The following is a 25,501-nucleotide window of genomic DNA, read 5'->3' on the forward strand; positions in this document are numbered from 1 at the left end:
TTTTCTCTTCAAAGAAAATTGAAACCTCTAATTTTTTTCTTTTAACAAAATGATCCTTAAATTCCTTAAATTTGATCAGTTTTATCAAATTAATCCTTTAACTTGATCATTTTAGTTAAATTAACCTGTGAACTTTTATTAATAACTTATAAATTGAAGGGTAAATTGAACACCCAAAAAGGTTCAAGGCCCAGTATATATATATATTAAAAATATTTTTATACATGTTTAAATTGTGTGTCTACTCTTGTGTATAATTTATTTTTGTTGTACTTTTATTGATGCATGTATGATATATATATATATATATATATATATCGCTTTTATACTGAATCATTTCAGTGGTTATTATGACATTTAATATTAGATCATATCGTTTTAATCGAGTATTAATTATTATATAGAATATCGATATAAACATGTTCATTCTCACTATACATGTAAATTCAATGTTTTCATCATCGTCTTTAATTAGAATGACTACAATGCGAATATATATAAATTTTCATTGATATTTTAAGGAGAAAACTATTTTTATATAAAAACCTATTATTTATTCAAATATATTTATTTCAAGAGTCTTTGATGTCACTTTAGACTTGATTTTTTTTTTGAAAAACATTGGTTGTGTACTTATTTTGTTTTTTGAAAAATGACAACAATTAATACTTTAATCTTGGTAATTTCTGTCATTTTTTGTCATTTATTATATGTAACGTCTCAAATTTCGGGTCAGTAGTTTGGGTCAATTCGAGACTCATAAATTTAATCCAATGGACCTATTAAAATATTTTAGACCAAATTAAGTTGAAAGTGGGTTTGAGTTGGGCTCCAGAGTTGGAAAATGGTGATGATTTTAATTTGAGATAAAAAAGAGCGACCAAAAGTCAATTTACCCATTGCTTAAATCAAAGGATGAAAACCCTTTATTTTATGTGGTTGGTTATCACATGAACCACCCCTATTTCCTTACCAAAGATTCTTCCTTTCCCTTTATCTTTTTGTCTCATTTTCTTCTCTCAAGTTTAAGACAAAGGAGGAAACTGTAAGAATTTCAAGCTTAGTTTGGGTTAACCAAGGTAAAAATATTAATCTCCATCCTTTAATCTTCATTTCAAGCACTTGATTTCGAGTTTTGGTCATAGTTTCAAAAATGGATTTTAGGGAGGTTAAGATAACCGTGTGATTCTAGCTTATTTTTAGTAGATTTAAGTTATGTAGAATATTCTTAATTCTAGTCCAAGCCTCCTGATAAGTTAATAACTCATTTTATTGCATTAAATTAGAAAAGGAAGTGGGGGAAGCTCCAAATCTAGATGAAAAAAGAAATTAACCATTGGTTGATTTCGGAAGAGATTTTAGCAGCTAGAACACAAGGTAACACATTCACAACTTATTCATACCATTTGTGGATCATTAGTAATGCATTTTAGATTAAGTGTTGAGTTTGAAACATGTTAAGTAGTTCATGGTAAATTCTATGTTTTGGTGTTATAACATGTTTTAAAGCCTTATTTATGACCCATTTTTATCACATAATACTTAATTAAAGATTATGAACCTCAATAGGACGATTTAGGTGAGTTTAAGTGTCTAATTCGTGCCTAAATAGGGCATTTTCGAGGTTGAGTACCTGGATTGGAAGAAAAGTATCGATATTGTTCTTATGAGAGACAAAAATCAAAGAGTTTTATGAGGGCGGTAAAGGAGTATCGATATTGGGGTCCCGGTTTCGGGTCCCAAGGGGTTAGTATCGAAACTATTTTTCCAATGTTCAATTTTGGTATCAATATTCATGGGAGTATCGATACCAGAGGTATGTATCGATATTCATATCAGGAGTATCAATACTACTCCTTTTCCCTTTAATAAAGTATAGCAGTAGAGTATCGATACACTGGGAGGAGTATAAATACTCTAGGGGCAGTATCAATACCAAGAGGCTTGGTATTGATATCGGTGTACATTTTTTGACATGAAATTCAAGGTACTTTAAAATAGAGATGAGGTTTCCCAAAAGCTCTATAATTACTTTCAAATAAGACTACAAATGAGGACCAAAGATAATGTTTAATTAACTTTAGGAACGAGATGAATTTAGGGTGACATAAAACTAGCATTGTTTGAATACTCGGGAAATGATGAGGACACCTCGGTTACTTTAGTAAATGATACTTGATAGCTTGAGCATTTGATGAACCCGTTTAGAATGACTTAGTTGTTAGTGTGACACTCGTCTAGTGATCTCAGTGTTTGGAATTTGTTTCCTTACACAAATTAGAAGGTGGAGCATTCGAGGAGCCTTTTGAGTAGTCGAGATCCAGACCGAGTTCAGAGCATAGTACGTCTCGAGTATTTCTTTAGAGGGCATGTATATTCATACACCTGTTGTGTATTTGAGTCGTAACTTTATTTGAAAAGTTGGTATTTATATTTTGATGTATTTATTTTGGGAGCTCCCCGATGTAAAACTTTATTTATATTTTATAGATGGATTTCTTTATTGAAATGGTTATTAAAATGGCCGTTTTTATTAAGAAATTAAGAAAAATTTTGGATTAACCACTCCGGTAGTTCCTTGTGGCATTCTAATCGTTCGACTGTGTGTCGTACTGGTTTAGGGTGTTACATAATGTGTACGAATAGCTAATTAAACTTAATTAGTAGCTTATGTTATTGATTATGTTATGAACAATGATGTTTTACTAATGTTGAAAATTTAATGATATTCTAAAATATTTCTAATTTCTTATTTGTTAAAGTTTACATGTTTACAACGTTCAACTTTCGGGAATGTTTGCATCAACCGAATGATCTAAGTGGTTAAAAAGAATGATTGTTATTCATAGATGTTCCGAATTCGAACACCAACGACTGCAGGGTATTTGAGCGTTCATTATCAAATGCAAATATTAATACATTTCATAACACGTTACAACAAAAATGATTAACACATTTCATTGAAATCACTCCAAACAGACAAAACACTACCATATTCACATAAATCATAAAACTTCCCTATATTCATAAGCCAATAAAATTATCAACTCTCAAATCTCTAATGCAACATTAACCCAAATCATGGCATAACCCTACACAACATTTTCCATCTAAAACCAAATCCTAAATCAGAAATTACAATAATCTTTCATTATCCATTTCTAAACCTAAAGAATGTTATTTAAACAACACCACCAAGGTAAAATATCCAACACCATCCTTTCATTCTCAGTAGTTTGTTAATTTTAGAATCAAACCACTCAAAAAAGAATTACAAACTTTTAGCACAAAAAATATTATGTACGAATTATGTAAAATTTAACTCCTTCGTAATTCGATAAGACATTTACAATGACAAAATAAAATAATTCTTTTGTTATCCAAATGAATGGTAACATGTCATGGACATGTTAATTTCAATGAAAAAAATGGCATGAAAAATAAAAAAATGACTCACATTAGCATCGTCGTTGAAGTTTTAACGATCGGTGACTAAATTTAAAAAAAAAAGTAATGTTAATGACTAAATTCATAGAAAAAGAATTTGATTACTAAAATAAAATAAATAATTTAATGACCAATGATGAAGTTTACGCAAATTTTTTTTTAAATAATCTGGTATTAGTATATAACGGTATATGTTTAAAGATAACTCTCAAATTTTTTATATTGATCGCTCACACCTTTATTATCTATGATGATCAAACTTAGATCCTAAAAGAATAACAACAATTCATTTACTACGAAGATCACTCTAATTCATGCCCAAAAATTTATTCTATACTTGAAAATGGGAGACTATATTTTCCCTCTAAAGGGGAAAAATTTGGACACATTGTGTATATAATTGGAGCTCGTGACGAAAACGCTATATACTAAGTGAGTGTTTGATCGGGTCGAATCAAGTTGAGTTAAAAAATTTAGAGTTAACGAGTCATATTTTACAATTCGGATTTGATTTGAAAATTTTTCGAGCCAAGTTGAGTTTATAAATTCGTGTCGAGTCGATTTTTTATTTAAATTTAATTGTAAATATTTATAATATTTATTATATTATTTGATTTCAATTTACGTGATTTTCTATAATTATATATACAATACAAATATATTTTTCATATTTTGTTTTGATATGTGATATAAATATATCATACAAAGTCCAATGGCTCAACTCACACTTGAAAATAAATCTACTAATTACTAAAAATTTCGAATTATTCGAGTTATATTTTACAATTCGATTTGAACTTAGATTTTTTTTAGTAAAATTAAGTTTATAAAATTACAACTCAAAGTCAATTCAAATTGAATTTTTTCAAATCAATTCAAAAAATTCGATTTTTGGAATCGGAACGATTTTTGCTCAAACTAACTAACAGTCAAATTTTCCATCGTTAAACTCCCTTCTTCAGTAGCCACTTTCAAAACCCACCAAAAGAAAACCGTCTTCCATTTCGCAACAAACCAATGGCGGCTCAACCCAAACGAGGCGGAGTTTCCCTACCCGAGAGGGGATCAGCTTCCAAGCCCGAATCCAGCATCCTCGCCCGGATCACTTCCTCCCCCATCGTTTCTCGTGGTAAGCAAGCCGCAAGCGACGCCGCTTTCGTCTCCAAGAAGCTCATCCACAGCACCGGGAAAGCCGCCTGGATTGCTGGAACAACATTCTTGATCTTAGTTGTCCCTTTGATCATCGAGATGGACCGTGAGCAGCAGTTCAATGAGCTTGAGCTGCAGCAAGCTAGTCTCCTCGGTGCCCCGCCCACTGCACCCGCCGGTAAGTAATCGGGTCGGATTGTGTCATATCATGTCAGAGCTTGTTGGCTTTATCAGTTTTCAGCCATGTTTCAAGCCATTACAGTCCAAAACCTTTTAGATGTAGTTTAGGAGTTTAAAATTTTACCCTGTTTTTAAGCTTGAATTTCCTATGGAATGTTATTGGATTTGGTTTTATCAAGTTTATGCTTGTGTGTTTCATGTTAAATAACCTTTCGAATGAAAACCAGTTGGTGGTGGATTTTTCTTTTAATCTTTGATTGCAAATATGATCTTTAGTATCATTGGGATATTAGTGATGAATAGCTTTAACTTGAATGTTACGTGAAAACTGCCTTACATCATCAGTTATTCAGTTTAGAAAAATATGGAATGAATTGATCATAGTTCTAAGGACAATCTTTTCTTGGCTCTATTTTGATGTACCAAAGTTTTACTCAAATAGTCAAATGCATTTACTTGATCGATATGTAATGAAAAGGTGATTTTGAATTACATTGCAGAAGTTTAGTGTACATGACATACTTAGATGATTGAACTTAAGAGTCCGTGCTTCTATCTTGGATTTCTTATATTTCAATATTAGTCCTCCTTATGAATGTCATGCTGGTGTTGACCATTGACATTGGTGATAAATAGTTGGGAATTGAGAGTTGGAGACTTGGAGTAGGGTTAAAAATTATCGTAAGAACTTCTTCTATTCATTAGCTCTTTGTCATGGTAGGTGCACCATGGTAGCTATGATTGTAGTATTTTAACGGTATTGGTAATAGCAAGAAAACTAAAATACTTTAGTTCTTTTTCCTTGCCATTTGAAGTCGCATATTCATGATATATCATAAAGCAAACTGGAAGATATTAAGTTCTTGAAGGATTTTAGCTGTTGGATTCATAGTTGAACTAATTATTCCAGTAGGCATTGACGCTGCTTGTTTTCCAGTTGCATTGCTGGTTGAATCTATTTGATCGTAAAGCTAGATGTCATAGGCAAGGATGAGTAGAATAACCGTCCTCATTGAACTTAAGGTCTGTGATCCCTTTGCCCTTGAAAATTTATTTTTAAATGGCAGGTTCGGTAAAGAATATAATGTAAGATCTCTGGTCTTTGAATATTGCGATCAGGACACAGATTCTATGCTGTCTAGAGTAAGATCTTTCGAGAGTACTCTAGCAGTAGAACCTCCCGGTTTAATCTTTCGTCTCTGAAGATTGCGATCAGGACACAGATTCTATGTTGTCTAGTGTCTAGAGAACCCTTAAGCTTTTGCTGCTCACAAGCTAAAATCCATCTGCCAAATGGTGCTGCTGTTGCACCCGCTGCTTCAGGTATTTACTTTCCCCATCTTTAGCATCTAGTGAATGGAAGGGAATAGGTGGTAACTACATATAGTTTTCAACATTCTTTTGATGATTTCACTTATGGCCATGCGAAAATGCTATTTATGGGATCAAATGATCAACAGAGGAGAATTTTCTGAATGGTTTAAAATACTTTGCTCTAGTCAAAAGAAGTTTTCTTTCTCTTTTAGCGCACACGATTATTTATTTATAGCCCAAGCTCACAGCGGCTTTTAAAGTACACACCTTATGCTACCCTCCTAATTGCAGATAATCATATTCGTCATCCTATAAAGGGGAAAAAGAATATCAAGAGGTTTGGGAAATAATCTTAAGTATTCATCTGCTACTTGGCTAGCTTGCTTGTAACTCTAGAATCTAAATATAGGATGCAGGTGTACCTAGCAAAATAAAGTGAAATCAGGCATTTAGGCCAAAAAAGAAAGAAAGAAAAAGAACAGGCGAGGCTGGATGGTCCAAATCTTGACAAATATAAAGGTTTAAGAATACAAGCAAAGGAGTAGTTTGACATGGATTGTAGGAGCTATTTTCTTTGTATATGTGGCATTGGCTTAAAATATGAGGTAATCTGCCTCATAGTGACCACTTATTTACACATACTGGTCGGTGGAGAATTAGATAGGTCGGGCCCTGGTCCTAATTTAGTGAAGTTGATTCGTTTGCCTTTAAGGGTAGTGGGGACTTGGGAGAAAGCATTTTGACCTTAAAGGCGTTGATAGGACCAGAAAAAGGACAAAACCACTTGCACCCCGGTTCACTTGTTCTGACTAGCACTTTTTAAAGATGGTGAAACTGGGGTAGCCCTTTGAGACCCAAAAATTAGAAAAGAAGTGTTTGTTTTCTTTGGGACTTCGATCATTGATGAATAATATAGATACAGAAAAAGATGGTTGGCAGTAGGCTCTAGTTGTCTCTCTTTAAAGTATTGTTGTTTCAAGTACCTTTAATTTGTTTTAGAAGTGGTGGTGTGCTTTACAAGGTTTTCTTTTACACATACAATCTGCCCTTTGAAGTTAAAGGCGTGAAGAAGTTCATAAATTTCCTTGTATCTCAGCTTTTGTAGGACCAGAATCATTCCTTTTGTAAGAAATGTGTCGTAGCCGTCTTTCGGTTGGGCCCCGGAATTGGGCTTCGACTTGAATGAGTTGGGTTAGAGTCGCCACCGACCACTTTAAAACAAATTTAGGTGGGTAGGAAACCATCTTACCTGATCTGCGTTGTACCAGAAACGTGTCGGGTTCGGGAGTCGGTTACGGTCAAGGAAGGATTAGCACCCTTGAACCGCCCTTTCGGTACCAATTAATTTATCGGTTGTCTTTAATTGCGAAAATTTAAATTTAAAAATTCAATTCAAATTACTTACCTTCGATTGATTAAAAAATTCCCCTCAAAAGCCAATAATATTATTAGATTGTATAATAATAAAAAAAATGGATATTGAATAAATATTAGAAATTATATTAAAAATAAATAAATTATGAAATAATGCTAGCACTTTGTTCCCAGTGGCATACACCCTCTGTTTTGGAAACCTACGTACTAAATCAACAAGTTCAATTAGTACCCTTATTTTTTATAGTTATCGAGCAGGGCAGTGAATTACCTATAGCTCTTGAAAGATCCAAACTGCCATTGACACGTCCTTTTCTTGATATCACACAACGAGAATCGCCAGCATTTACAGCAAGAAGTTTGATGTTCCTTAGAACTGCTACGCACGTTGTGCTTCCAAAAGTTGGTCCATAAAAGTCAGAGTGAGGGCCCTCAACAAACACTGCACAGGGAGGAACATGTGGATCACTGCACCATCCGAGTTTCTCTTCTGTTTCTTTATGAACTTCACTATCACCCCTTCTCTTTGTCATTTGCCATGTTAACCCTCTATTTGGCTCCAGACCAGGCTATGAAATTTCCAGTCCATACTTCCTCACCAGTTTAATATACTCTTCAGCGTTGAAATGCTCGACCCTGAATCAGCCTCCATTTCATACGTTGGTCTCTTGGTAAAACACCCAAACGATGCCCCTCGAAAAACAGAATCGATTTTGATAATGCGTCGGAGTAATCGTGGTGGGTAGAATGAACCAAAGGTAAAGAAAAAATAATAATGGAATGAAGAGTAAAAAAATGGAGTTTCATGACGTTTTGAGGTTTTTGGATTTGGAGTCTCGGATTTGTCTCTTGATGGCGATATATGTATGTACTGGGGAGTCACGAGGGGGAGTTGAAGGCTTTGCTTATAATGTGAGTAGCGTCGACAGTGATTTGGGTGTATTTGTCAGTGAACTTCACATGCCTCGCAAAACGTGAACGCATAATTTGATGGTAAACCGAATGAGGACAAAACAGAAATGGAGGACCCCCTTCAATTCCTTCCTCCCCCTTTTCTTGACTCGAGCATTGCTTTTAAATAGAAAAAAGCAGGAACTGCTTTCAGTTTTTTTCGGCATCCGTTGCTCTTTTCTGGGCATGGTTTTGTTGGCTAGAAACGTGGAAGGGAGTGCCGTTAGGATCGTGGGGTTGAGGCCTGCAAAATAATTGTATATAAATCAATAATAATACTAATAATAATAAGTAATTATAATAATAATAATATAATATATTTTTTTAAGTCCGGTCAAAAACTGGTGTCTACAGCTGCCCCTCTTTGCACATTCTTGTGTTAGCAAGAATAGGGCAAAGACGAAAAAGACAACCAGTTTTTGTCGGTGTTCTCAAATGTGATTGAGCTTCCTGGAATTGGGCATTTGTCTTCTTCTCGGTTTAAAGACTCTGGTTGGAAATTCGACTGGAAAGTAGTTCATTGACTCCATCATGTGGTTGATAGGCCCTCGAGCTGAACGAACTCGAACTCGAAAGGTCTTTGGCAGATAGCCCTTCTCGACTTAAGCTATACTGCAAATGATGTGCCTTAGAGCTGAGCGTAGTTGAACTCGAAGGTCTTTTGGTCACAGATAACCCTTCTAGCCTTGAGTTATGTTGTAAATGATGTGCCCTCGAAGCTGAGTGTAATCGAACTCGGGGGTCTTTTGTTGGCAGATAACCCTTCTAGCCTTGAGTTATGATGCAAATGTTGTCTAAAAAAAATGGCTTCCCTTCACATGTCTAAGCCATCATAGTTCTTCAGGTGGTTCATCTGAGCGGGTCTGAACCAAGTAATATGATTTTTGGATGACTTCCCTTCACAGGAAAGTTCACTGATAAATTTCGTCAGTCAGATATCATCCGTCGTGAAGTTGAAATCCAAGTAAGTAGCATTGTTCCGAGTCCAATATCCTCCACTGTGAAGTTGGAATTGACTCTGAATGAAATTTTGTTGACAATCAGCCGCCCCTTCGTCATGAAGTTGAGCTTGTGTTGTCTTGGATTCAAGATCCTTCGTTGAGAAGTTGAAATTGGCTCTGAAATTGGGAAGTTGTTTATTGACAACCAGCGGTCCATTCGTCGTGAAGTTGAACTTGTGTTGTCTGGAGTCCAATATCCTTCGTTGTGAAGTCGAAATTGGCTCTGAAATTGGGAAATGTTTATTGACAACCAGCGGTCCCTTCGTCGTGAAGTTGAACTTGCGTTGTCTGGTCCAATATCCTTCGTTGTGAAGTCGAAATTGGCTCTGAAATTGGGAAATGTTTATTGACAACCAGCGGTCCCTTCGTCGTGAAGTTGAACTTGCGTTGTCTGGAGTCCAATATCCTTCGTTGTGAAGTCGAAATTGGCTCTGAAATTGGGAAATGTTTATTGACAACCAGCGGTCCCTTCGTCGTGAAGTTGAACTTGCGTTGTCTGGAGTCCAATATCCTTCGTTGTGAAGTTGAAATTGGCTCTGAAATTGAGAAATGTTTGTTGACAACCAGTGGTCCCTTCGTCGTGAAGTTGAACTTGCGTTGTCTAGAGTCAAGATCCTTCGTTGAGAAGTTGAAATTGGCTCTGAAATTGAGAAATGTTTATTGACAACCAGCGGTCCCTTCGTTGTGAAGTTGAACTTGCGTTGTCTGGAGTCCAATATCCTTCGTTGTGAAGTTGAAATTGGCTCTGAAATTGAGAAATGTTTGTTGACAACCAGCGGTCCCTTCGTCGTGAAGTTGAACTTGCGTTGTCTGGAGTCCAATATCCTTCGTGGTGAAGTTGAAATTGGCTCTGAAATTGGGAAATTGTTTATTGACAACCAGCGGTCCCTTCGTCGTGAAGTTGAACTTGCGTTGTCTAGAGTCAAGATCCTTCGTTGAGAAGTTGAAATTGGCTCTGAAATTGAAAAATGTTTATTGACAACCAGCGGTCCCTTCGTCGTGAAGTTGAACTTGCGTTGTCTAGAGCGACCCGATATCCTCCGTCGTGGATTTGAAATCATGGATATTTGGCTTCGAGCTAGATATCCTTCATTGTGAAGTTGAAATCTACTCTCGAGCAAATTGTGAGTTCGAGAGAAAATTTTCAATCTGTCGAGTTGGTCGAAGTGTAGCTTCTTGCTGCCGAGCTAAGCAACCACCATCGTTCTTTAAAGACGCTTACGAATCAAGTATCCTTGACTCTAAAAGCTGCAAAAATCATGTATGCTAAAATGAGGAATGTGATGCACCTAAGTATGTCTAAGATGCATGCAACATGAATGAATTATGTGTTATCTCTTCGTGCTTTGTCTGCCAATCTGGTCCATGGAATCGATCGTGCCCCATTTGCTTCTCGAGCTTGGGCTTTACAGACATTTCATATCTGAGATTGTTCTGTTTGAAAATGTTTTTCTCATTTTTCTTGTTTCAGGAGAGAAAATGATAAAAATGCTGTAAAATATTATTCGAAATTGAATCAAGTTATAAACGTGAGTTCAAAGAACATCAAAGGAATCAATAGCTCTTTTAACGTTTTCAGAGTTACAGCTCTTTGACAAATGTTCAAATGGATGGGTTGGCTTTAGCTTGACCTCCTTTCTAAGGTTTTGGAAAAAAATGTCATTTTTTTAAATATCTTGACATGCTTTGGCACTTCAATTGGGTGCGGACAAAATGACGCAACTAGCATGATCACTTACTAGACCTTTTATTTCAGTCCTCTGAAATCTTCTATTTGTTCAAGCTTTGTAGGCTCCTCTAACAAAGGCAGTGCGAAAAATATCGGTCTAAAAATGAAATTCTTGAGTGCTCGTGTGTAGTCGACTATAACATGTGTTCCTTAACTCCCTTAGTCCAACATTACTGAAAATTTCTTGCTCAGATAAATTTGATTTAATTTTCCATAGTTTGGCTAGCTGAATCCATAAAGTCGGGGCGTTTAACCAATTACTTTAGAGGGACAACTTAACATTATAATCACTTTTATCAGGTTTAACTGAAGGGTTCATCTCATCACAAAGTCTTCGGCCTGACAAAAGCAGTGGAGCAAACACCGAATTGCCAAGTGTCCGAGCAATGTCATGGTTTGAATACAATCTATTCATAAAGCCAGGGCTTTCGAGTTTCCTCTATAACCAATTGCCTTAGTGGAATAGCTCAGTTTTACAGATTTAATTTCTTAAGATTGTCAAGAAGAACCTGTTATAGTCTAGGTGTTTGTTGAAAGTAAAAAAATTCATCTTTAGAGTTCAATTTTCAAGCAACTGACCTAAACTAGATTCACTTACTCGACTATTCCATCTGTGAAGATCATTATCATCACTGAACGTCTTAAATAAAAAGTATAATAATGTCATATGCAAAAGGGTGCCCCATGTTGTCCACACCTTATGAAAGGAAAATGTTATATTGGTTAATTACAAGAGCAGGGTACGGTGTTTGAGTGTATATTCTGGGTAAAGTCAAATTCCTTGTTTTAAATCATGTTACTTCGTCAAATATATGTAACTTTGAATCATTTCAGAGTTTCTTAATTCAGATGATATTCAAAGAATTGCAAGTTTGCAAATGTTATTCATTGTTTAACATCTTTAAAGTAACATAAATTTATTTAAAAGTCCTTACAAAAACTTGAGAAAAAAATGAAAAAACAAATTCAAACAAAATGTCTCAAATGATGAAATGGTCTTCCTCACTTGGATGCCCCCAAGTTGTTGAAGTCGATCAGATTCTTGTTACGTATTTTATGTATGATTCTCTTGATTGTGGAGTAATTCTCGATAGTGCGCCCTGGGACTCCGCTATGGTTTTCGTAATGAGCGTTCTCATCATACTACCTGGGGTACGGGGCTACATGGATTTCTCTGGATATGGTGACACCACTTATGCGTCAAACAACTGTTGGTAAAGCTCCTTATATGTCATAAGATCAAAATGTTCTCATTTTTGATGAGACATGTGAATGTAAAAAAAGGAAAAATAATACGAATGTAAAGAAAAATAACAAAATGCACGATATGTCTGAATGCATGATGCATGAAATGTTCGAGGCATTGATCCAAAAAATGTACCTGTTATTATAAATTATCCTTATTGGGCCAAAAGTGTTACGTCTTAAGAGACAAAAATATTTTGAAGGCATATACCCCGAACAACTTCTGATAGGTTGACTAGTCTTCTGCCTTCGTCTGTCACCGGTTGAATACCCTGTCAAACCGTTCCGGCTCCTTTGGCTAAAATGTGCAAATAACGAGCTGCTTGCCCCCAAAAGGTCTCGAAGGACTGCATCCCCGGCTTTCACTATCTGCCGAGCTTGTTTCTAACGAAAATGCCATTGGAGCGAGAGAAACTATCCAAAGCTTGCTTCTTGAATTCATCAGCAATGGCATCCAGCTCAGCTAGGGTTTCACCATCTTGTTCTTGTAGTTTTCGAAAGGAGCGACCGGGTCAGTGACCTTTTCCTCGTCTTGCCCCTGCAACTTAGTCTTTGAGTATTCTTTGACCGCGGTTGGACTTCTGAGTTTTTTTTTATCTCTTTGTATTATAACCCCTTTGTCCGTTAATACAGATTATTTACGTTTAACAAACACATTTTTGGTGGATCAACACCTCGTTTTAATGATGCGAATGATAAAAAAAATGCCAAGAAAAAAATGAAGGGAGGAAAAACAAGTTAGTGAGATAAGGAAATAATAAAAAAATGATGAAAATGAAAAGTCCTACCCCACATGATATCTACCCCACATGTTTATTATTCCTACCCGGACATGATTTCTATCCCGCGTGCTAATTTCAAACAAATCCTAACCGCATATTTGTCTAGTTCGCATGCTTGGAGCAGAAAATATAGCAGAAAATAAAAATAGCCTAGGGTTTGGAATGAGGTTTTGGGGTGGGCTCTAATTCCCTATAATCTCCCGATTTAGGTTCTAAAAAGGTACTCGAGTTCTCCTTGATGGTGCCCCCTTGGGCTTGTCAGACCCTTAGTCCTAAGCCCATTACAAGCTTGTGTGGACTAAGTTAAACTCGAGAGGAAACATTCACTTATGCCCGCACGGTGAATAAATTCACACGAAGACATAAGGTATATGAATCCCGAAGGCTACTTGCTAGGCATATGCGGTGAATAAATTCACACGAATGCGTCGCTTTCACCCCCACTTAAAAGGGTTTGGAGCTCGGGTATAGAGCCAAAGATGAAAAATCTGAAATCATTGAACAAACGTTAGTACAACTATTTATTTGAAAAATAATCAAAGGTAAATAATTGAAATCGAATAAATAAATTAAAATTAAAATTTACAATTTTCGCATAAAAAGACAACGGAAAATTAATTTTGGCCTGACTCACTTACCTGTCCCCAGCGGAGTCGCCAAGCTGTCGTAGCCGTCTTTCAGTTGGGCCCCGGAATTGGGCTTCGACTTGAATGAGTTGGGTTAGAGTCGCCACCGACCACTTTAAAACAAATTTAGGTGGGTAGGAAACCATCTTACCTGATCTGCGTTGTACCAGAAACGTGTCGGGTTCGGGAGTCGGTTACGGTCAAGGAAGGATTAGCACCCTTGAACTGCCCTTTCGGTACCAATTAATTTATCGGTTGTCTTTAATTGCGAAAATTTAAATTTAAAAATTCAATTCAAATTACTTACCTTCGATTGATTAAAAATTCCCCTCAAAAGCCAATAATATTATTAGATTGTATAATAATAAAAAAAATGGATATTGAATAAATATTAGAAATTATATTAAAAATAAATAAATTATGAAATAATGCTAGCACTTTGTTCCCAGTGGCATACACCCTCTGTTTTGGAAACCTACGTACTAAATCAACAAGTTCAATTAGTACCCTTATTTTTTATAGTTATCGAGCAGGGCAGTGAATTACCTATAGCTCTTGAAAGATCCAAACTGCCATTGACACGTCCTTTTCTTGATATCACACAACGAGAATCACCAGCATTTGCAGCAAGAAGTTTGATGTTCCTTAGAACTGCTACGCACGTTGTGCTTCCAAAAGTTGGTCCAGAAAAGTCAGAGTGAGGGCCCTCAACAAACACTACACAGGGAGGAACATGTGGATCACTGCACCATCCGAGTTTCTCTTCTGTTTCTTTATGAACTTCACTATCACCCCTTCTCTTTGTCATTTGCCATGTTAACCCTCTATTTGGCTCCAGACCAGGCTATGAAATTTCCAGTCCATACTTCCTCACCAGTTTAATATACTCTTCAGCGTTGAAATGCTCGACCCTGAATCAGCCTCCATTTCATACGTTGGTCTCTTGGTAAAACACCCAAACGCTGCCCCTCGAAAAACAGAATCGATTTTGATAATGCGTCGGAGTAATCGTGGTGGGTAGAATGAACCAAAGGTAAAGAAAAAATAATAATGGAATGAAGAGTAAAAAAATGGAGTTTCATGACGTTTTGAGGTTTTTGGATTTGGAGTCTCGGATTTGTCTCTTGATGGCGATATATGTATGTACTGGGGAGTCACGAGGGGGAGTTGAAGGCTTTGCTTATAATGTGAGTAGCGTCGACAGTGATTTGGGTGTATTTGTCAGTGAACTTCACATGCCTCGCAAAACGTGAACGCACAATTTGATGGTAAACCGAATGAGGACAAAACAGAAATGGAGGACCCCCTTCAATTCCTTCCTCCCCCTTTTCTTGACTCGAGCATTGCTTTTAAATAGAAAAAAACAGGAACTGCTTTCAGTTTTTTTCGGCATCTGTTGCTCTTTTCTGGGCATGGTTTTGGTGGCTAGAAACGTGGAAGGGAGTGCCGTTAGGATCGTGGGGTTGAGGCCTGCAAAATAATTGTATATAAATCAATAATAATACTAATAATAATAAGTAATTATAATAATAATAATATAATATATTTTTTTAAGTCCGGTCAAAAACGGGTGTCTACAAAATGTTAATCTTGATGTTCTGGTTTTGTGGTTTTCTTGAGGTGGAAAATGCAGCGATGGCTACTTAATATGGTATTTCCTTCGAAAAATGAGGCATTCAGTGCAAATGTGTCACCATGAGTATGGTCTAATATAATTCGATCAGCTTATTCAAATTCGATATTACTTTTATTTGTTCTAATTTTTATAGATGATGAAATCGGTGACGGGCGTTAGACGAATTTCGGAAACGTCTCCGACAGCCAAAACTCGTAGTGAAAAATAAAATGACTCCGTTAATTAATTGAAAGATAAAGATGTTCATCTTCTCTTATTTTTTTATGGATTCGAATTTCAATATTTATTTTGAAAATATAATATCTCTACTTAATTAAAAAGCAATATTATTGTACGGTACACAGTGAACGTGAATATATTATAGGGTAAATTATGCATTTAGTTATATAATTATTTATGTGATTATGATAAATATTATGTTTTAATTTTATTTTGATTAATTATTAAAAGAATATTTATGATGTTGACATGTTAGTTATTATTATAAAATAATGTTTCTTCATAATTGAAAAATAAAAAAATATTATATCAATAATTTTATTAATTTTTTAATAATAAATTATTAAAATTATATTAAAATATAACGTTAAATATGACTATAAAGAAAAATAGTTAAGTGATTAAAATAAATTATTTAAACAGTTGAATTATTAAATATATAATTTATTGTACAGTCTAATCTAACACTTCCACGTGTAGTAATTTTATCATTTGATCTGATTCTTAAAACCCACACCTGCGTTATGTCCCCAGCAATTAAATATTTTAATGTTTTCAGTTTGTAAACAAAATGATATATTTGAATTTTAGGAAGCCCAGTTATATCTGAAATGACAGATGTCACAATAAGAGAGATGATTCCGTCACGTGTCAGTTAACCAGCAGAACCGGCGTGGAAAGATATAACGATTCTGCTGTATGTAATCTTATCTAATTAATAAAATAAAATAATTAAAAGAGGGAAGCGTGTACCGTGTCTTGTCTCCTGTCCCTCGAGCCGAAGGAGAAGCAAATTTTGACTTTTTTTTAGATGTCACAATAAGAGAGATGATTCCGTCACGTGTCAGTTAACCAGCAGAACCGGCGTGGAAAGATATAACGATTCTGCTGTATGTAATCTTATCTAATTAATAAAATAAAATAATTAAAAGAGGGAAGCGTGTACCGTGTCTTGTCTCCTGTCCCTCGAGCCGAAGGAGAAGCAAATTTTGACTTTTTTTTTGCGTAAATTACACCAATCGTCAATAAAGTTTGTTTTCTCTCTTATTTAATTCTCTGTACTTTAAATTCGTTCAATTTCTTCACTAAACCTAATACAATTAGTATTTTTGGTGACTCGGCTGTTAAAAATTAAATGGCGTGGAAATGATATCGTTTTAGAAAAACAATTTTTTTACCAAAACGATTTAATTTTGCATCTATATAACAACTCATTTATAACATCGTTTAGTGAGAAAACGATTGAGTGATAAAAAATGTTAATTATGTTAAATTAAGTGAGGAAATTGAATGAATTTAAAGTACAATGAGTGAAATAAAATAGATAAATTTTCAGTGATGATTTGTGTAATTTACCCTTCTTTTTTTGTTTAATATTTACTATTCGGACCTGAAAACCAGATTTCAATTCCGATTAATATAATGTTTTCGGTTTTTTATAAATAAAAATCGGGGAAAGTGGAGGAATCGAAGGGTTGGGTTGATGTTGAGGTGTGGGTCTAACGTTGATGATATCTTTAGCTGTCAATTTTTATCACTTCATTCGGTACCCGTGTGTTTTACGTTCTTTGATTTTCTTTGGCATAACAACATTTTACCCCTTTCAAGTTTATTAATTTAATCATCTTAGTCCATAAATCTTTGATTATATTTCTTTTAACCTTTAAACTTTTCAAATTTATAAAATTGGTTCAAATGTAAAGAAATAGTAATGAAAAGTTAAACCGATTGATGAATGAAAAATGTTACGTCTTTATCACAATGCTAACCGATTTGTTTCCGTTATTGATGAATGAAAAATATTTGAAAATGTATATTAATATTTTGATAAGTATAAAATAATTAATTTTAAAATTTTATTAATGATATAAAATAATAAAATCACCGGTTTTAATTTAATAGTCTCATCACTATTCTACTATATTCGAGTTAAATTGATGAAAGAAATATTTAGGGTTAGAAAACGTGTACTGAAAGATTAAGGGTTAAAACAATAAAACTAATGAAGTTGAGAGTAGGTGGTGTCATTCTGCCATTTGCTTTTGAGACATGGGGTTTTGAGGAGGATCCGACATTGTCGTGATTGACAGGGATGGGCCCCAGACTCCGATGTGTCGAGGCTTGTGATTATGGGCCCACATTTGTCGGTTTGTCGTCTGGTGTTTGTACTATATGGGCCCCACCCATCAACTCTACAGTTTTCAGTTTTCTTCTTTTCGCTTATCATCAATTCGGTCTAGTAAAATTGTTTTAATATTTTTAGTATGGTTAGGAAGTATTCAATAATCAAATTTTATCAAGATCAACAAAATAATCAAATTTTAAATTAATATTAATTAAATATTATAGTGGAAAATTTTAAATAAAAATATTTAAATTTTATTTGTTTTAGATATTTGAGATCTTTTAAGAAAAATACTCTAAAATACACGAATTAACTTATGTCAGTAGTTAAAGAAATCGTTATTGTACCTAGAGGTCATGTGTTTGGGCACCAACGACTGTAGTGGGGTAATTTGAGCAGTCATCGTCAAATGATTGAAAGTATTTAGAATAAATACTACTTTGTAATCACCTTAGCTTGATAAAAAAATAAAATATTCTAAAATACTAAAATAATATAAGAACCATTATAAGCTAATATATATTTAAATTTTTTTCTTTATTTACGATAGTAAAGGTAATCTTATAAACACAACTATTAAGATTTAGATTCTTAAAAAATAATAATTTTTATTACTAAAATTACTTGATGAATTCGCCGTATGAACTTTTTGAGTGACATTGATCCTAATGAAAAAATTCAAAAAGTTTAATGATTATATTACAGTTTTTGAAAGTTCTGTAACCAAAATATATGTTAAAAGTTTGGTGACTATTTTTATAGTTTACGCTCAAATATACGAGGTTATTTTACCCGTAACTCAAAAAAACGTTGCCAACCTGACATTTCCTTGTTTTCTCAGCAGTTTTAGTTTTTTCTTCCGGTCCAGTTTCCTCCATATCCACCAAACAATGGGAAGCTAATATTTAGGGTTTAACACAGACAAGAGCCTCTCAAAGTCTCCAATCTTTTCATTTCCCTCTGCCAGCAAAAGCTCCAGCCTTTTACTTCCACAATTCATCACTTTTTCTCTTGCTTTCTCCACTTACAAGTTGGAATCTTTGGTGGTGTTATATTTCCATGGTTAATGGTGGTTCTGAAAGTGGGTCAACGAGTAGCGTGTCAAGGGAGGATAACATGGTGGTCTCCTCTGAAGATTCTTCAAGCCCAGATGAATCCGAATTGGAATTGGGTCTTGGCTTGAGCCTCGGCGGCGGTGGTGGTTCCAAGATGCATCGGGCTTCAAAGTGTGGTCAATATGCTAGGATATTGACCGCTCAAGATTTCCCTTCTTCGTCTCCTCCTCCTCCCTCCTCCTCCTCCTCCTCTTCGTTTTCTTTAAGTGGAGCTAATGTCACGACAGGGACCAAGAGGACTGCTGATTCAGTGGCTGCTGCTGCTAATGGATCTTGGTATGCTTTAGCTTTAGCCTGATTTATGAATATTCCATGTTTCCATATATATTCTGTTATGGTGTTTAGTTAAGGACGTAAGGGATGGTCTCATCAACTACTCGATTTTGTTACAATGAATAGGAGATCATGGTGGAGAGAATTAGGGAAGGAAAAGAAAACTAGACTTATCCAACTAGGCTAAAGTATACTACTAAATAGCGGTTGTAGATCTTGCGAACACTTGGATATGATATGTTTTCTAAACGTAACTATATTTTTTAATTGCGGATGTGGTTGTGTCATCGTAGTGAGCTTGAAAACCGTTAAGATGAGACCTTTACAGCCGTAATTTAGTACGATACTTCTTGAAGGATTGATTCATTTAGGAAGGGGTTTCCAAGGGGAGACAATTTAAAGAGTTAGGTTGATGATTATGTGTGGATTTGGGATGCTTCCACTCTCGTTGAGACGGATCCTGTTAGTTGTGTTTTGCAAACATACTATTTTTAGCGATGTTGTTCCTAGGAGTATCAGTGTCTGATTTTCGGACACCATTTTGGGACATGTTGTGTAGGGATATGATCCTTTAAAAACCCCAAATACATGGAAAAAGGTTTTAACATGCTCGTGTCATACCTAAGTCTTGAGTAGCATTGCTATTTACGGTTTCTACTTATTTTCAAGATATAGATGATGATAGATCTCAACTTTCCGGTCTTCAATTCCAAACTCGGTTTATGTTCCTGTTTGATTGTTGATCCGATAATCAGCTTAGAATACATGGTTTAATCATTGAATGACTTTTACGATTAATAAGACGGTCTTACATTGTGACATATATGAGTGATAATGATGAACGAATTGAACAAAGACGAAAAAATAAGAAGGTAAAAAATCGTCATTTTGGCAACTTGGTCATGCAGGATGATTGTCCCTGTATTATACAACTGATCCAATTTTCCAGTTCTTGAACCAAACTTAAAGTAGAAATGGAACCATATTAAGTAGGAGACGGTTTAATGTGTATGATTATTCTTTGATACCTTTTCAGTATCCCGTTAGTAGCTCACACCTTTCTTTCTATTAACATACTGTTGAGTTATGGTGCTTGAATTGTTGATTTTGTTTGAAATGCAAACAGTCAAGTGGCTGGGTGGCCTCCCATCAGAGCTTATAGAATGAATAGCATGGTTAACCAAGCAAAAGCATCAGTCACAGAAGGATTTAACTCGACGACTACGGAGAACTGTAGAAAGGAGACCTCAATGGTTGAGAACAGCACCATTGGCAGCTACCATAGTAGTGGTAGTAACACTAATGCCAGCAGGACATCTCTTTTCGTGAAGGTCAAAATGGATGGAATTCCGATCGGAAGGAAGGTCGATCTGAATGCCCCTGAATCATACGAAAAGTTAGCAAAAACATTGGAAGAAATGTTCCTTGAAACCACCCCAAGTGCCAATCCAGCAGGCGAGCTTCCCTAATTTATTTTGTTTCAAGCATTGTGTTGAATTCCACTTTAGAAGAGTGTACTGTGATTTTTCTATTAGGTGATCATCCAAGTATGTTTCTCTTACTAGTGTTTGTCATGCTTTGTTATTAGGGTCGAGGGCACGGCAGCATGATGTGACAAACAAAACGACAAGACATTCAAAACTGCTAGATGGATCATATGATTTTGTTCTTACTTACGAGGACAGGGAGGGTGACTGGATGCTTGTTGGAGATGTTCCTTGGGAGTACGTATAATTTCCATTATGCATAAACCGTCTATTAGTTCGGACTCTAGGATAAAGCAGGGGAAGGGTTACTGGAAAAAGCTTAAAATCTTCATATACGTGCCATTCCTCTAGTGCACTTGAACTTGCCTTAAGGATGGAAAGTTGGTCATCTCCTTAACACTCACTGTGTATGTTCTCGGGTTTGATTCAGGATGTTCGGTAGCTTGGTGAAGAGGCTTAGAATCGTGAGGAAATCCGAGGCTACCGGATTAGGTATGTATGCTTATTCATGCCTGACCTTGTTTACAATGCTTTGAGTCTCATTCATAATTCACAGCGCCAAGAACTGAAGAAAGGAACCAGAGGCAAAGAAGAAAGCCCGTGTAGAACACGTTTCTCTCAAATCCATCCCTTGGAACATACAAAGGAAAAGAAATGCAGAAAAGTCGGAGCAATTTGGATCCCTTTGTGTCTCTTGTTCGTTTCCTATCATTACATGTTTTTGTTCCAAACTCAGTTACAGTGTTTCGCCATAGAATTTTAGTTTATACAGCATAATACTTGGTGAGTGATGTGTTCTTTTCTCTCCTCCTGAAGTCCTGATATATAATAAAAAAAATGTATGTTTTTATCTCATGAATTATCATTCCTCTTTTTTTTTTTCTCTAATGACTACATCACTACCCATCTTAACATTAAATAACAAAACATGTTCAACATTTATTATCAACAATATATACATCAACCTCCAAAATAAATTTTAAATTATCATCGGTCATTCGAGATTCTGTATTTATTCATATTTACAAACATTATGTATTTTGTTTGTGTATTATATTTATTATTTGTTTATATAATTATAAAATTTACATATAATTTTTCTACTATTGTATCTATAATTGTGAATTAAATATTTTAACGATGAAATTCAATTTTGCATTTTTGTTAGTATGAATATATTTAGGGGTGGCAATTGGGGGAAAACTCGAAAATCATGGGGATCCGAATCGACAGGATGGGGAATAACTGAAATCTTTACCTACGGGGATGGGGATGACAGAAGTTTTATTCCAGAAGTTCAAATGGGGTTGAGGATAGGGATTACTATATTCGAATCATGTGGAAAACTGTGGGGATCTCCGATATTTTACAAAAAAACCGTGGGCATCTTTGAAAAATATGTGGGATTACGTGTTGTCACTGTTACATCTCAAAGGAACTAAAATTAAAGTTTAGATATTTTCTCATTTAATATATATTGGTTTGTTGAGATTGAAAATAGTTAAGATTGAAAATGGTTAAGATTGTACATATACATTGGGTGTTAGATAAATATTAACGTTTGAAACTTTTATATTATAGATAGAGATCAATTTGAGATAATCTAATATGTTTTATAAATTTTAAACGTTGCATTGATTCAAAAATGTTTATTTATTTTTTAGGATATAAATTAACCAAAACTCGTATAGATTCCCAAGGAATGGTTCTGAAAACAAAAAAACTCGAAACATATAATGAGAATTCCTTAAAATCATATCCACAAATGTTAAGGACGAAGTAATGAAAAACCGCCTCCGTCCTGTTGTCACCCCCTAAATATCTTGGCAAGTTTAGAGTAAGACAATTTTTACACGTGGAGTACGTGCAACAGTGGTTGTTTATAAGGAAGAGGATAATGAATGGATTAAGGAGACCACAACAAAAGTGAGATGACAGATTTAGCCTGAGCCTGAGCCTGACTGACAGCTGTGTCACGGTGTCATTATCTCCAAGACCGTAATACCCTCTGGTCAAACACTTATTTTGTCCATCCAACTATCTTCTTTCGTCTGTCCATCTTACATCTACGGAAACCATTTTTTTATAATAATCTCCATTATAATAATCTCCATTTCACGCCAATACCATTTTTTCCCATTATTATTATTTAAAATATTTAAATTACTAAAATCGAATTACTTTAATAATGAAATATTTTTATAACTAAAAACTAAAACCATATCATATCAAATTATGCATTTATATTAAATCTGATTCAATTCAAAATATATATGTCAACATATTTTGCCATTAAATAGTAATTTTCCATTAACCGTTTTTGAAATGTGTAGAAGGGCAATTTAAGTCAAATATTGATAATGGGGGAAGCAATATGCAAAACCGTCATCAGCCCGACCTGCCGTCTCTATGTATAAATTAAGATTTAAAAATATTTAGTACCACCAACAACCGATTGATTTAGTGGGACGAGACACTAGATCTCTTAAGTAAGGTCATCGGTTCAAATCATAGCTTTTGCGAATAGAATAAACTAGGTTGGGAGAGTCGTCATCGCCTCTACAATACCCGATTTGTATTAATCGGTTAATAGATAAGATATCAGTGATTAATTCAAAAAAATATTTAGCAACTATAATTTATAAAACTATAAAATTATAATAATTACACTTACTAATATGGTACATTAAATATGGATTAAAAATTCTAGAATGCAAATTATTAATACGTTGGATTTAAAACACCAGAACGTATGAAATCTTACACAAATTGTATCGGTATTGGAAACCCAGAAATCTTATAATCTCACTCCCCTGTCAAAGCCATAAATATTATGTACACCTCAAACCCTCAGCTTGCTTATTACTAACAGACTGCCAGATCAAGCCAGGAGAAAAGAAAAACAAAGTGTGCTTCTCCAGCTCCTCGTATTAGAATTCTTGTTTGTAGAATTTTAACCAAGATATGGCTGAGAATAGCCTTAGAATTGTCGTAGAAAGAAAACCCATCAGAGTCAAAAACTGTCGGAGCTCAACATCAAGTGTTGGCCCTTTTTCCTTTTTGCTCCATTAATAATTTAGTTTGCGGGGGGGGGGGGGGAGGGTTAATTTTTTAGAATGAATAACAGATGGGGTTTTTCACCTGGGAGGTACCATCTCAAGTTTGAGGCAGAGGAAACGTGTTATTTGCTGAGGGGGAAAGTTAGGGTTTACCCAAAAGGTACATCGACGACGGAGTGTGTAGAGTTCGGTGCCGGAGATCTCGTAATCATCCCTAAAGGTCTTATCTGCATTTGGGATGTTTCTGTTGCTGTTGATAAACACTATAAATTTGAGTCTTCTTCTGCTAATCAGTAATTATTATATTATCAATACAGATACCTTCATTAATTTCTTCTCTAATTCCTTTACGTCACCAATACAAATTGTTTCTCCTCACGGCATAGATTTCTTCGTGACCTGAATAAATATGTGGTAGTCCATAATTATTAAGCAAGGTTATGCAAGGGATGATTAAGGAACCAGGTAGCTGAAAATGCTAATATTTTTTTTCTGGTCAAAGGAATATGTCTTATTCAAACTAATCCTTTATCACACCAAATGCCTCCTTTGACCGGTCATTCTGTTATACTGTTTTCGTTTTGCCATGAAGAAGACAGCTTCATTTATTTACGGAACTTGAAATTCAACGTAAAATTTTAAAATTTTGGAAGACCAATATTACCATTAAGCCATGGATATGGAAAATAATTTTTTTTATTGAACTGATAAATATATTGGTATAATTAAGCAATATCTAAAAAAATGTAAACATCCAATCTTCTTCCGTCTCATCAAGATGAACACAGAAACAAATTCTCTTCGCTGTACTGAAACAGTGGTATCGTGTAAGACATTCAGGGACAAAAGTAGGGTACAAAATATTTACAAGAAAAACAAGCAAAATCTGGGTGGGAGGCAAAAACAGGACAGCCACCAAACTAAAATTTTCATGCTGATTTTTAAAATAACATGAATCAAATGGAATACCTGCTGCTACAGGCTAGACAACAGCTATAAATTGTTTTTTTATGTGACAGGCTTACAGGTTGGAAAATTGATCAAATTTGATAAACATCAAAGTTTACGACTGAAAATTTTAAGTTCACAAGTGGTTACGATGGATCCCGAATATTTGACAAGTTGATTCAAGTTGATAATTGGCTACCATGGATACCAAATATTGACAAGTTGATTCAAGTTGTCAAGTAGCCAACTTTTGTACATGGTTCATCTTTTAGTCTCTAAACTATTATGGTATTTGTAAGTTGGTTCTTAGAAATTAACTATAAATAGGCCTAATCACTTTCACTTGAAATTATCCCAAAAATTATTTTTCTCATTTATTTTTCTCCATTCTCCCACTTTGTGATATTTTGGAAATTATAAGAAAATCCGTTTGTTGTAATATTTTCTTGATAAAGAAGTTATCATCCGATGGTGTACCTAATGAATAAACAATATTTCGTTGAACCTCGTAAATTTGGTGTGTTCTCTCTATTATTGTTATTTATTAGATTTTTACTTTGTGTTTCAATATTCAATAGTTTGACTAGTTTATCCGCTGTGTGGTTTTGATAGTTTTATCTTACGTTTTAGATTAATTTTGAAACTATGTTCGTTTGGGAAATAACTCAAATTCGTTGATCTTATGCCAACATCAAGGCCCTTTAGGGTTCCAGCTGACACAGTTAACTATCATCGAATGCCGGATAATAATATCTCAATAGACGTAGGGCTTTGTCGATTCCAGATATATACCTGCCAAGTTGCATAATATAGAGATGCATGCACTTCACTGGAAACATAC

At 34.9% G+C, this 25,501-nt stretch overlaps 2 protein-coding genes and 1 long non-coding RNA gene across 3 annotated transcripts; 2 read left to right on the forward strand and 1 right to left on the reverse strand.

Annotated features, from left to right (window-relative positions):
- Window positions 1-110: 110 nt before the first annotated feature.
- LOC120154215 lies at window positions 111-23,729 on the reverse strand. Its single transcript, XR_005518861.1, has 3 exons — window positions 23,612-23,729; window positions 18,602-18,606; window positions 111-145 (listed from the first exon to the last, which is right to left on the reverse strand). It is a non-coding gene; the product is annotated as an uncharacterized LOC120154215 (long non-coding RNA).
- On the forward strand, window positions 4,437-4,948 carry LOC120154214 (mitochondrial import receptor subunit TOM9-2-like). Its single transcript, XM_039166035.1, has one exon. It carries the CDS (start codon window positions 4,465-4,467, stop codon window positions 4,780-4,782), a length of 318 nt encoding a protein of 105 aa, XP_039021966.1. The 5' UTR covers window positions 4,437-4,464; the 3' UTR covers window positions 4,783-4,948.
- On the forward strand, window positions 18,583-21,299 carry LOC120154213 (auxin-responsive protein IAA11-like). Its single transcript, XM_039166034.1, has 5 exons — window positions 18,583-19,169; window positions 20,293-20,621; window positions 20,755-20,890; window positions 21,084-21,145; window positions 21,210-21,299. Exons 1-5 carry the CDS (start codon window positions 18,838-18,840, stop codon window positions 21,257-21,259), a joined length of 909 nt encoding a protein of 302 aa, XP_039021965.1. The 5' UTR covers window positions 18,583-18,837; the 3' UTR covers window positions 21,260-21,299.
- Window positions 23,730-25,501: the final 1,772 nt, after the last annotated feature.

Source organism: Hibiscus syriacus, unplaced genomic scaffold (assembly GCF_006381635.1).
Source record: "Hibiscus syriacus cultivar Baekdansim isolate YM2019G1 unplaced genomic scaffold, ASM638163v2 tig00111105_pilon, whole genome shotgun sequence".
In the NCBI taxonomy this organism is placed as follows: domain Eukaryota; kingdom Viridiplantae; phylum Streptophyta; class Magnoliopsida; order Malvales; family Malvaceae; genus Hibiscus; species Hibiscus syriacus.